Raw genomic sequence first — 14,152 nt, 5'->3', positions numbered from 1 at the left:
ACTCAAGGGGCCGAAAGCTGCATGCAGCTCGCAACAGTTTGCCGATTACTGCCTTAAAGGAATTAAGCTGTCTGCTCCTTTTTTTACCTGCGTTTTCTTCATGCCAATAACTGTCCTCCACACTCCTGTCGTTTGTGATCCAACTGCTAAAACTCTCAACTTGAATGCATTTTTGTCCCCCACATCTTGTTCTTTTGTTATTTAATTCTGTTTCTTATCTTCTGATTTATTTTTTGGTAATTTTTGACTATCTTGCGGCAATTTAGTTGATAACAATTCTTTTGTAATCCCCCCCCCCCCCCAAATCAACTTCTTAAGATTGTATGACAACCATGGGAGATCCTTTTTGTCTACATTCTTATTCTCATATTCCATTTCAAAATTGTTATCTTCTGGCATCATTTATAGTTCACACTCTAATCTTCATTGAAATCAATGCTTTATGACAAACGGCTTCAGGTGAATGAGCTCGTACTGTGCCTGCTCCAGTTTCTCTCCATTTCGCCAGCTAGTCATTTCTACCTTTGTAGATGTTTCCTACAAAACAGGTATGCCATCTTTGATAAAACTAAGTAGTGATCAGATCCAAAGTTGGCTTCCCACGTAGCTCTCCAGTCTTAAACTGTCATTTTTTTATCTTGACTTAGTATTAATGTAATCAATTACTGATCTCTATTGTAATTACGATCTTTCGCACATAGTATATCTGATCTGTGAACAAATTTACGTGAATAATGTGTATTCAAAATTCTCATGTTGTACTGGTTACAGAATACTACAAGATTTTCTCCAGAACTATTAACAACATGTTCTCCATATCTTCCTACAATTGAATCATTTACTTGAAGCCCATTCTTGCATTAACATCTCCTGCTATAACAGTAATACTTCTTGGAGACTTTTAAATTAGTTGGGTAGGTAGTCTAATTTCTGGTGGGAATGGCTTTGGTTTGCTGTGGCATATAATCATTCAGTGCATATGCTCTTATTACACAAGAACCTTTTTTATCCGTCCCTCTTCAGTCCAGATTTCCAGTTTATCCCAATTAATTTTTTGTTTCCTTTTCCTTTTTTGTAACACAAAAATATGCTGTATGCAGTCGCTATGGTACAGTATCTGTACAACTGTTAGCACTGCTTGTAGCACAGATATCATTAGTTACAAGCTTCCATAATAGATGACAATAATATAGATGCCTGTCGCAGAATGACAGTGGTGATGGTTACAGCATAGTAACTGATGACAAAATTTGTATTACAATCTCTTGCACTACAGAGAACTAGTGACTATGAGGTGTACAGTTCCTAATTTGGAGGCAATGGCACAGAAAGAAAACCTAGTGGTTTACATAGAACATCAGCTGGAAACAACTCCAGGCACAATGATGTTAGCTAGATGTCTACACGACTGTACTGCTCTCAAACATAAAAACAAATTTGAAACAAAAGAAAGTGTCACCATATTTGACTAAATAAAGGTGAATAGACTACAGTAAATACCAGAATTTAAGTACCAAAAACAATGTTTCTTGTTAGTGCTCAAGAATGCTTGTATGTTATAGTACTTCAGCAAAATATGGTGGGATTATCTAGGATTTCAGTAATCCAGATAACATCAGTACAGATAAATGAGGTTGGGAACCACATGGAGCCCACCACTCATAAATGAGTTTCTTGTGTATAACCACTTCAATTCCATATAACTTGATGGTGAATGTGACAATTCTTTCACATAAAAATGCATAGTACTTGATGTAAGTGAAACAGCTCTGTAAATTGGAGGTCAGAGTGGAAATACCCACTTTTACCCTTTTATGTCTATCACCTTCAAATCAAAAATGGATAAAATTTCCAAATTGATCATTTCCTTGCCCCCCCCCCCCTCCCGCCCCAGGCAAAACAATTATGTCCTTGTACTGCCAATCCATTTGATTCTCTATTTAGGTGTATTTATTTGTCAGTAATTATTTTAATGTTTTTCCATCCAAGTTGCAAGGCTTCGCTTTAGATTCTCGAGCCTTGGAAAGTTTTTATAGATAATGAGGTACTTGCCCACTGACCTAACACCATACCTGGAGGACCAGGATTTGACATCAGGGTTTCCTCCCCAAGGTGGATTGGCTCCACTATGCCTAAAGAGACTGTGTTTAAGGAACAGAATATGAGATTGGATTTTAGCAAGGGAATAAACATGGGCAAACACAGCATCGTTAAGGAATCTCCAGCTGCTGGATCAAAAGTATGTTGTCAGAATTTCTTTGACAGGGAACAGTAAGAGGAGAGGTTTATGTGTTCTTTTTATTAATCTCCCTTGTAGCTGTATTATGAAAAGGATAGATTGCTACTTACCATATAGGGAAGACACAGTCATAGTAACACACAATGAAAAGACTGCTACACATTTAAGCATTTAGCCAAAAGACCTCCTTCCAAAATAGAGAAGACACGCACATTCAAACAAGCACAACTCAAACACGTACACAAATTACTACTGTCTCTGGCCACTGTGACCAGACTGCAGACTACAACTGCGCCTGACAGGAGCAACAATCTGGTGTGCGTAAGGAGGCAGTAAGGGGTGCAGACAGGAAGCAATAGTAAGGAAGGGGAAGGTGTTGTACTGCTTGTGAGAACATGTAGGGATGTGGTGTGGACATGGTAGGGGACTGCTAGAGCCTCACCCTTCATTGAGATCATGGAGTTGTGATCTTCATGATCTGAAACATCATCGTTATCTGAATCCAGGATGTGGGCATCCTATCCACATTTTTAACAATATTATGGGAAGGATAGTTGCTACTTACCATATAGCAGATATGCTGAGTCACAGATAAGCACAACACAAAGACTGACAGAAAAAGAGCTTTCAGGCAATAAGACCATCTGGCACGCGTAACCATGAAATTGTTTTCGAGTGAAGTGTTAATTCGGAGATGACTTTAATGGTCTATCTTCAGTTTGTGTATGTCGTATTTTCACGTGCCGTCGCGGGACAGACATTCTACCATTATTTAGCATGGCATTTGATGAACATTATCATCAAATTATGGCGAGCATTCACTTAAACATTTGGTTTGAACAGTTCTAGTTGCATCAGCGCATTAGACTCTGAACTTCTCTGGTAGTTGGATTGTGTGGATTCTTTTTGGTCTGTGACTTTCAGAATATAGTGAACATTTTAGAGAGAATCTTTTTTTTAATTATGAATCCCAGACAATTTCCTAATTCCTCAGAGCTATAAGCTGTAGCTATAAATGTATTTCTCAGATGAAGTGGGCACTAGGAATTCTAATTACAGGCTTCACGTTTTGTTAATCACTTTCTGGTTGCCAATATTGTAGTTAGAGAGCCAGTGTTGAGAACGGCAAAAGACTGCATAAATAATAGGAACATTTAACAACAATTAATTCCACCCGCCGCCCCACATATGGTTAATCGGCTGGGAAATGCAGCTTTTCTACTTTACATTCTACATTATATATTAACAATTAAATTCCACCCGCCGCCCCACATATGGTGCATCGGTCGGGAAATGCATCATTTCTACATTACATTCTCCATTTTTATAACAACAACCTAAATTCCACCCGCCACCCCACATATGGTGCATCGGCCGGGAAATGCATCTTTTCTACATAACATTCTATTTATATAAACCAATAAATTCCACCTGCCGCCCCACGAGCTGCAGTGAAGCAGTCCCTCTTGAAGTATACTAAGGGTCTCACTAAGGCCTTCACAGACCGTAATTAGCCTCCCAAACTTGCACAAAAACAAATCTGCCATGCCTTATCTTTCCAGTCATCCACCACCTCCATTAACCACCCACAGAGGAGCATTCCCCTCCAGTTTCAGTACCACCCAGGAATGGAGCAACTTAATTGCATTCTCCACCACAGTCTTGATACCTCTCATCCTGCCCTGAATGAGAAATGTCCTACGCACTATCCCCAACACCCTTCCCACACTGGTATTCCGCCACCCACCAAACCTAAGCAACATCCTCATCCATCTCTACACAACCCCTGCTCCTAACCCCTTGCCTCATGGCTTCTGTCCCTGTAGTAGACCTAAATGCAAGACTTGTCCTATACATACATACCACCACCACCACCACCACCACCACCACCTTCTCCAGACCAGTCACAAACATCACTTATACCATCAAAGGCAAGACTACCCGTGAAACCAGTCGTGCGATCTACAAGCTAAGCTGCAACCACTGTGCTTAATGGGCATGCAACCAACAGGCTGTCTGCCCACATGAATAGCCACCGACAAACTGTGGCCAAGAAACAGCTTGGACCATCCCCCATTTCTGAGCATGCAGTCCAACATGATGTTCTCCATTTCAATGACTGTTTTGCTTGTGCCATCTGGATCCTTCCCATCAACACCAGCTTTCTGAATTGTTCAGGTGGGAACTCTCCCTGCAATATGCCCTATGTTCCCATAACCCTCCTGGCCTCAACCTTCATTTGTCATCATCCTTACCCATCTAGCCCCTTCCCTGTTCCCATTCCAGCACTACACAAGTCCTCCATTCCACCAACACACCCTCCATCTTTTCAATTCTCTCATTTTCTGCAACCCCCCATCCCGCCCCGTCCTCTGTCTAGCCTCATGTCTGCACCCACTTGCCCCACCCTCTCTGCACCTCATCCCCAGACACTCCAGCAAGCAACACTTTCTGTGCCTATCTGAGACTCAGCACCTCCACTGTACTGTGAGTAGCGTCTATCTTTTTCATTATATTTTTACAGTCTATCCTGCATTTTCCACTGTTAGATCTATCCATATTTCTCCAATACTTACATACCTCGGCCCCCATTTGCTTCACCTGGTCCTCCTCAATCCAACAAGCCACCTTCTTCAATGTTGACCTCCACCTCGAGGGCAGCTACATCAATACCTCTGCCCATATCAAACCTACCAACCATCAGCAATACCTCCACTTTGACAGTTGCCACCCATTTCATACCAAGGAGTCCCTTCCATACAGCCTATCCACCCATGGCCATCAGATCTGCAGTGATGAGCAGTCCTCCTCCAAATGTACCATGGGTCTCACTCAGTACCCTCCCACCTCGTACATAAACAGATCTCCCTGTCTTGCCTCTCAAGTCATCTACCACATCCCACCATCCAGCCACAATGGTGGACTCCTTTGTGGCTCTAGTGTCAATCGGGATTGGAACACCTGAACCACATTTTCCATTAAGGTTTTGACTACCCTTGTCATATCCTGAAATGAGGACTACCCTATCCACTATCCTTCCCACTCTTCCCACGGTGGTATTCGGCTTCCCACCAAACCTACGCAATACCCTTGTTTAGCCGTATTCCACCCCTGCTTCCAACCCCCTTGCCTTACGACTTCATGAGTAATACCATCGCAACAGACCTAGATATGAGACCTTTACCACACATCCTCCCAACACTGCCTACTCCGGTCCACTCACAGACAACAATGCTGCACAATACAACTTGCTTCATTTCCACGACTGCTTCAATGCCTGCACCATCTGGATTCTTCCTACCATCTCCCCTTCCAAACCTCCTAACTACACCTGGCGATCTTACCCTGTTCCCTCCACAAACCTGCAATGCTCCCACAAGCAGTACTACACCCTCCCCCACCCCTACCCTGCTGTCCCTTGCCTACCCACCCCACACCACTTCCTTACCATCACCACCCAACCAGACTGCTGCTCCCGTTAGCCACAGTGCCCTAAGACAGTGGTCATGTATGCCTGAGTTGTATTTGTGTGTGTGTGTGTGTGTGTTTTCCCTCTATTTCAGAGGACGGCTTTTTGGCTGAAAGCTTACATGTATAGCAGTATTTTCATAATATAATTGTTTTTCCATCCTGGACTTCTCTTTCAGCTGTCTGGCATCAAAACTATGTCAACGACAACTCTGAAACTTGTTGAACAATATTCTAGAAATGCTTTCTTCCAATGTGACAGAGGAGAAATTGCCCCGATAACTGCAGCAGCAAAAGAGGGGTTTTAACCCAATAATGAGTAAAAGATTCTTGTCGAAACCTCAAGATGTATTTGCTGTCAGTGAGAATAGAGGTATTGCCTTTGGCTTTCAGTGTTTCTACTGAAAAATGTGTCCATTGTGCTCCTTTACTCTTACATTAAAACTCCATAGGCCTGTGGTATGGAAAATACTTACTTCTATGGTTCTTTTTTTTTGTCACCAGTTACTCTCCATTTCTCTTCTTTCAGTCTAACATTAGTGTTTTAGCTATTAAAAGCAAGGATCTAGAACTAGAGGTACGTAGGCTTCTCTTATGGCACTGAATACAGATTAAATTTTATTTCTTCCGTAAGACCAGTCTTCCTATTTTCTTTCCTCAAACCCATCTTTTCTTTCAATTCTATGATGTCTTTTCAATGTGTAGCCCATTCCAGCTGACTTGGTGGGGGATCACCTACATCTGCATCTATATACAGGGCTATTACAAATGATTGAAGCGATTTCATAAATTCACTGTAGCTCCATTCATTGACATATGGTCACAAGACACTACAGATACGTAGAAAAACTCAAAGTTTTGTTCGACTGAAGCCGCACTTCAGGTTTCTGCCGCCAGAGCGCTCGAGAGCACAGTGAGACAAAATGGCGACAGTAGCCGAGAAAGCTTATGTCGTGCTTGGAATGCACTCACATCACTCAGTCATAACAGTGCAACGACACTTCAGGACGAAGTTCAACAAAGATCCACCAACTGCTAACTCCATTCGGCGATGGTATGCGCAGTTTAAAGCTTCTGGATGCCTCTGTAAGGGGAAATCAACGGGTCGGCCTGCAGTGAGCGAAGAAACAGTGGAACGCGTGCGGGCAAGTTTCACGCATAGGGATGTGAAAGATTCAGTGTTTAAATCTCCTCTACCAAGAAACGTGCCAGAACTGCGAGCTCGCATCAACAATACTTTCGAACTCATTGATGGGGACATGCTGCGCCGAGTGTGAGAGGAACTTTATTATCGGCTTGATGTCTGCCGAATCACTAAAGGGGCACATATCGAACATTTGTGAATGCCTAAAAAAACTTTTTGAGTTTTTGTATGTGTGTGCAAAGCATTGTGAAAATATCTCAAATAATAAAGTTATTGTAGAGCTGTGAAATCGCTTCAATCATTTGTAATAACCCTGTACATAACCCGCAAGCCACCATGGCGCGCATGGCGGAAGGCACCCTGTGCCAGGTAGCAGCCAATTCCAGCTGAATGGGTGGTGGATTATCTACCCCTATATACATAATCCATAAGCTGCCGTAGGGTGCATGGCAAAGGGTACCCTGTGCCACTACTAGTCCATTCCTTTTCTGTTCCTTTTGCAAACAGATTGAGGGAAAAAAAACAACTGCCAATGTGTCTCCACACGAGCCTTAATATCACTAATCTTATTTTCATGGTGGTTAAGTGAAATGAACATAGGAGGCAATCATTCTGCAGTTAGCCTCATATGCCGGTTCTCTAAATGTTCTCAATAGTGCTCCTCGAGAAGAATGTCACCTTCATTCCAGTGATTCCTATTGGAGTTCCCGAAGCATGTCCATAATACTTGCATGTTGTTCGAACCTACTGGTAATAAATCGAGAAGCCTGCCTCTGAATTTCTTCAATGTCTTCCTTTAATCCAACCTCGTGCAGATCCCAAACACCCACAGTACCCAACAGTGAGTCACAGTAGTATCCTATAGATGGTCTCCCTTACATATTAATCACACTTTCCTAAAATTCTCCCCCAATAAACCAAAGTCTATCATTCACCTTCTCTACTACATTCCTTACACGCTCATTCCATTTCATATTTGCAACATTACGCCTAGATATTTGATCAATCGACTGTCTCAAGCAGCACACTACTAATTCTGTATTCAAACATAATGGGTTTGTTTTTACTTTTCATCTACATTAACTTACAGTTTTCTACATTTAGAGCTAACTGCCATTCACACACCAACTAGAAATTTTGTCTAAGTCATCTTGTATCCCCCTACAGTCACTCAATGACAACACCCTCCCATACACCACAGCATCATTAACTAATACCAGCAGACCACTGCTTACTCTGTCCGCCAGAGCATTTCTGTACATAGGACATAAAAGCGGTCCTAACACACTTCCCTGGGGCACTCCAGACGATACCCTTGTCTCTGACGACCACTCGCAATCATGGACAACATACTGGGTTCAGTTACTTAAAATGTCTTTGAGCCACTCTCATAACTGGGAACCTATTCTGTATGCTTGTACCTTTGTTAACAGTCGGCAGTGCGGCACTGTGTCAAATGCTTTACAGAAATCTAGGAACATAGAATCTGTTTGGTGTAACAATCTTTTCATACTTTGTGTCACCAGTTTCTATAGGAAATTTTCAAGTTTCAAATTTTGTTCTTACAGGGGTCCAAAGTTTTCAATGGACGGAATACCTACCAAAATAATAAATATGTGCTCTCCTTGGCAACTGACAATGTTCTTTACTGTCTTGTGATTAGAATATATATTTTTATCATGTGTGATGAGATTCAGTAAAATGCCAGTGTTGGGAGTGGAGTGCAACCGTATAGTCTTTAAGTATTCTCCCATACATTCCTGGGTGGAACTGGGTGGAGGTATTTAACACCTCATGCTCAGCACAAATGCACTAAGCAGTAAGCCCTAGGCACTGCAATTTCATCCTCTTTCTAACACCCCATTCTCACCCAATTATATACACAGACATTAAATACAAATTGAACAAAAACAAGCAATAAGGCTCATGTGCAATGCATGTCTTTAGCTCTTCATGGGAGGCACTTACCCAGGACATCTCTGGGCTTCCAAAGCTCGTTCATCTGTGCTGTTGTATGGTACAAGTTCCAGACCCCAAACTTCAAGAGCACTGCTTATTACTTGAACTGAGAAATACCCACTGTCATCATAATTTCCAGAAGGTTGCTGAAACAAAAATCAAACAATAGTATCTCAAACACTCTCATTACCAGTGTTAATGTAAATACACATCCACTTGCATAATGACACAGTGATTTTAACAAGAAGCTGAACAAGAAGATATGCCAGTTTCCAAATTATATAACAGAAAAATATATATAAAGAAACACACTGTTGGTTCAGTCAAGGAAAAATTACACAGCTTTGTGTAGTTAACTTTAAAACATAAGTCTGCACAATTTTGTAGCCACTGTTAATTCCATTTACTTTCTGATTATTATGATGTGTTATTTTTTCTTCTGAATAACACCAGGCGAAAATCCTAAGAGTAGGGCCAATATATCAGGTGATTAAGAGAAAAATAGCACTGCCTAACAATCAACAAGATTTTATTTGGAAGTTCTAAATAAATTTCAAGGAGTCTTGTTAGCAAGTAAGTGATGTGAAATGAACTAGAGAAACAACTCTATTTCAATACTTAATCAAGAAATTAAAAACATCATTCTTTGGTATCTTTGAGCTTAACAACCATTAATTTTATTGCATAATAATAATTTATGTAAAATATCTTCTTCTTGATACCGCTCTTTAGCACCTTACGACTACAAAATTGTTCCTAATCTACACCTAGGAACCAGTTGCAAAGGAGCAGCCACTATCACCCAATATTGTCCCAGACTGTAACAACTGGATCCACATCCTTTATCAGGATTTGAACTTCTACCCGGAAATGAGGAACATTCTACCCACAATCCTTCCCAAGTGGTATTCTGTCATCCACCTAAGCTATGTATGCAATGTCCTAGTCCTCCCTTACACCACACCTACTCCCAACCCCTTTCCACATGGGTCATACCCCCGTGGAAGACCAAGGTGCTATACATGAACCCAATACATCGTACTCCAGTCACATTACAAGCTTATCCTATCCTATAACTGGGAGTTGTCTTTGTAATACATCCTTCATATAGCAGAGATGCTGACTCACAGATAGGCACAGCGAAAAGACTCTCACAATAAAAGCTTTCAGCAACACAACTGCAGTCACAGGCAACTGAAACCACACTGCGTGCAGGGAGGGGGACAGTGAAGTGCTGCAGGGGTGTGGTGGGGAGGGGGGGAACGGGAGGGAAGTGTGGAAAAGGAGAGAAATAAAAAGGCTGGGTGTGATGGTGGAATGACTACTGTGTAGTGCTGGAATGGGAACAGGGAAGAGGTTGGTTGGTTGGTTGTGTTTAAAAGAGGGGGGAGGGACCAAACTGCTAGGTCATCGGTCCCTCGTTCCGATTAAAATAATTCCACAAGTGTGGGAGTAAAATAATCAAAACATACAAATCACAGCTGGAAGACAAGAGAAAACCACCAGAATGACACTAAAATGGACAAAATCGGACAAGAAAACCACAGAGACGCATGAACCACATAGAAGAGATCAAAACACGAGAGCAGATTACCATGGCTGGCTGACCATGAGAATAAAAAGGAGAAGCCAGCCACTCTGCAACACATAAAAATCTCCATCCTAAAAGCACTAGGGTGGAGGACACAGACGGACAAAGGACATGTGCTAAAACTTAGATCAAATGACAAAACCCACCTTCAAGAATAAAACTTAAAACTAAAGCTGCTGTTGAGGCATAATCGCCCAGAAGTGGACAACCATCATTTGTGAGCCACAGCAACACCAGGATGGGTCCTCGCAACAGAGAAGGTAACCAGGTGTTAGCCTCTTATGGCCAATGAGGAGCTGGCAGAGGAGAACCAATTCCCTGTGAGAGAACCGCATGGAAGACTTCCACACATTCGTAGTTTCCTAAATGACACACAGTTTGTTGTGTGGACTGTAATGCCATTCAGTCTCCCAAAGCCAAAAAACCCTGCAGCGTAAGACAGAACGCAGGTCAGTTTCAGAGATGCCCATCTCCAGAGGTGGTTTCCGTGTAGCCTGTTTGGCCAGCGTGTCGGCAAGTTCACTGCCCAAGATTCCAACGTGTCCTGGCGTCCCCACAAACACCACTGAACGACGGGACCATTCCAAGGCATAGGTGGGCTCCTGAATGGATGCTACCAAAGGCTGGCAAGAGTAGCACTGGTCGATAGCTTGGAGGCTGCTCAAGGAGAAGGTACACAGGAGAAATGACTTGCCAGAGCACGAGCTGATGTGCACATGAGCACGAGATACGGCCACCAGTTCTGCAGTGAAAACACTGCAATCATCTGGCAAGGAGTGCTGTTCAATATGTCTGGCAAGGAGTGCTGTTCAATATGTCCTCCATGAACACACGCAAAGCCATCAGGGCGTTGGTTTAAACCACTTCATGGCCGTGGTACATGTCAAGAAACGAGAGGAAGTGACAGCAGAGAGCCCCAGAGTGAACAGAGTCCTTAGGGCCGTGAGAAAGGTCCAGAAGAATATGTAGCCTAGGTGTACACCATGGGGTAGGGCTGGATGGGTGAGGATAGTGACTAACGATGGTTGAGGCTAGGAGGATTACGGGAACATAGGATGTATGGCGTTGGTTTAAACCACTTTATGGCTGCGGTACATGTCAAGAAACGAGAGGAAGTGACAGCAGAGAGCCCCAGAGTGAACAGAGTCCTTAGGGCCGTGAGAAAGGTCCAGAAGAATATGTAGCCTAGGTGTACACCATGGGGTAGGGCTGGATGGGTGAGGATAGTGACTAACGATGGTTGAGGCTAGGAGGATTACAGGAACATAGGATGTATTGCAGGTAAAGTTCCCTCCTACACAATCCAGAGAAGCTGGTGTTGGTGGGAAGGATCCATGTGGCACAGGCTGTGAATCAGTCATTGAAATGAAGGATATAATGTTTGGCGGTGTGTTCAGCAACAGGGTGGTTCACTTGTTTCTTGGCCACAGTTTGTCAGTGGCCATTCATGTGGACAGACAGCTTGTTGGTTGTCATGCCTACATATAATGCAGAACAGTGGTTGCAGCTTAGCTGGTAGATTACATGACTGGTTTCACAGGTAGTGCTGCCTTTGATGGGATAGGTGATGTAGTGACCTGACTGGAGTAGGTGGTGGTGGTGGTGGTGGTGGTGGTAACATCCTTTTTGGTGTGGAAGCAACAATAGCTGTTGGAGTGAAGCTACTGTTGGTGGTTAATGGATTCAATGTGGACAGAAATGCCGATGGAGTCATCAGAGGGGTAGAAATCAACAGTATAGGAAGATTGCAAGTCGGGCTGAGGAAGACCAGGTGAGCTCAGTGGGAGAGCAAATGTTGAGGTTGTAAAAGAATGAGGATACTGTGTCTTGACCATGAGTCCAGCTTGTGAAGACATCATCAATGAACCTGGACCAGGCAGGGTAGGTTGGAGTTTTGGGAGGCTGAAAAGATTTCCTCTATATGGCCCACGAACATTTTCGCATTGGAGGGTGCCACGCAGGTGACCTTGACTGCACTATGGATTTGTCTGTATACCTTTTCTTCGAAGAGAAGGTTGTTGTACATCAGGATACAGTTGGTGAGGTGTTTAAGGAATGAGGCAGTGTATTTGGAGTCTGAAGGACATTGGAAAGGGTAGCGTTCAATAACAAAAAGGGCATGAGCGATGATGATGTATAGGGAGGTGGCATCAACAGTGACGAGTAGAACTCCAGGAGATAAAGGGATGGGGCTGGTGGAATCGGTGAAGAAAATGTTCTGTATCTTTGATGCAGAAGACTAGATTTTGGGCAACTGGTTGGAGGTGTTTTTCAACAAAAGCAGCAATTATTTGAGAAGGACAATAGCTAGCTTCAATGGGGGCATAGGATTATTAGGTTTGTGGATCTTCGGGAGAATGCAGGAGTTAAGGGTGCAGGATGTCGCTAGTTTGAGGAGGGAGAAGGACTTGGGGATAGGTTCTGGGATGAACCTATGGATTTCAGTAGGAACTTAAACTTATGTTGGACTTGTAGGATGGGATCACTATGGCAGAGCTTGTAGGTGAACGAGTCAGACAGTTGGCAGGAGCCTTCTGAGAGTTGTGGATCCTTCATCTGCAGGATGGTCATTTGGCCAGGATCTATTTCATGGTCATGTAAGGCTGTTCATTCCTCTGCTGAGGGGTTATTGTCCTTAGGAAGGGACCTGTGGAAATATGGTGAGGCTATGTTGGAGGTAAGGACTTTCTTGATGATCAGGGGTGGTTAGGCAGGAGTGGGGAAGGGGGAGGGTTAAGACTGGATGGTAGTAAGATCTGGAAGAGGCAAGATTCAAAGTTGGGATTAGGCTTGGTTTGGTCGGAGGGATTGGTGGCAAAGAAGCAGTTCCACTGTAGGGATCGGGAGAAGGAAAACAGATCTTGGACAAGTCCAACATGGTTAAACTTGCGTTTGGGGTTGAAGGTGAGGCCTTTGGATAAGACTAAAACTACTGTGGTACTGAGGTTTTATAAGGAAAGGTTTCTTGCTTTCTGGAATTTGTGGAGTGTTGGGAGGTAGTTTTGGAGGCTATGGTAAATTGAAAAAGGTCCATTAGGCAGGACCTGGATATAATGAGGGATTGACAAGGGCATTCACTGTGGGCAGGATAGGTGTTGATAGATAGTGGTGATCCAAAGCAGGAGCAGGATGTCAACAGATTGGACAATTTATGGGCATGATGTCTGAAATGCTCTTCCAGGTGTTGGAGTGCAAGGGTTTCAATTACAGAAATGTGGCGGATTTATTAAGGATTGCACAGCAACAGTATCTTGGGGTGGGAGCAGAGGCAAATCTTGGATGTCTGTGCCATGGACAAGTATTTCTGCAGCACCAGATTTGTGACGCATAGGGACTGGCAGAATCTGCCAAAAAAGGATTGAGATCCAGACAAGGCAATTTTTATGTTGAGGCCACTGGGGTGGAGGGGGAGGGGATTCCATGGCTTAGGCAGCATTAAGGAACAGGGTGTGGAGCTGAATTTGGGATACTATTCAGCATATAGATGGAGCAGGGGTCCATGGCATAGGGATGATGCTAGGGAAAATGGGAAATGACATAGGAAATGGATGAGTGAATGCATTAGGTAGTTATAAGGGGAACTGGATAACAGATCATTAAGTTGGGGGGGGGGGAGTGAAAAAGAACAGAACTGGTGCTCCCCATTGGCTCTGACAACAATGCATGACACGCATAGTACCCACCCACCAATCCCTCTTCCTGCCTCTACCTACCCCACTTAACAACATCCATCCCTACACAGGCCACCTGC

At 43.3% G+C, this 14,152-nt stretch overlaps 1 protein-coding gene across 2 annotated transcripts in view; it reads right to left on the bottom strand.

Moving 5' to 3' along the window:
- The window catches only part of LOC126188268 (ataxin-3-like), a 146,600-nt gene that overhangs the window by 70,712 nt on the left and 61,736 nt on the right, over window positions 1-14,152 (bottom strand). For both annotated transcript variants that reach the window (XM_049929838.1, XM_049929839.1), the window contains exon 3: window positions 8,820-8,956. In XM_049929838.1, the coding sequence (XP_049785795.1) occupies window positions 8,820-8,956 (137 nt within the window). The remainder of the gene's footprint in view (window positions 1-8,819; window positions 8,957-14,152) is intronic.

Source organism: Schistocerca cancellata, chromosome 5 (genome assembly GCF_023864275.1).
Source record: "Schistocerca cancellata isolate TAMUIC-IGC-003103 chromosome 5, iqSchCanc2.1, whole genome shotgun sequence".
Classification (NCBI taxonomy): domain Eukaryota; kingdom Metazoa; phylum Arthropoda; class Insecta; order Orthoptera; family Acrididae; genus Schistocerca; species Schistocerca cancellata.
This window is presented reverse-complemented; position numbering and strand designations above follow the sequence as displayed.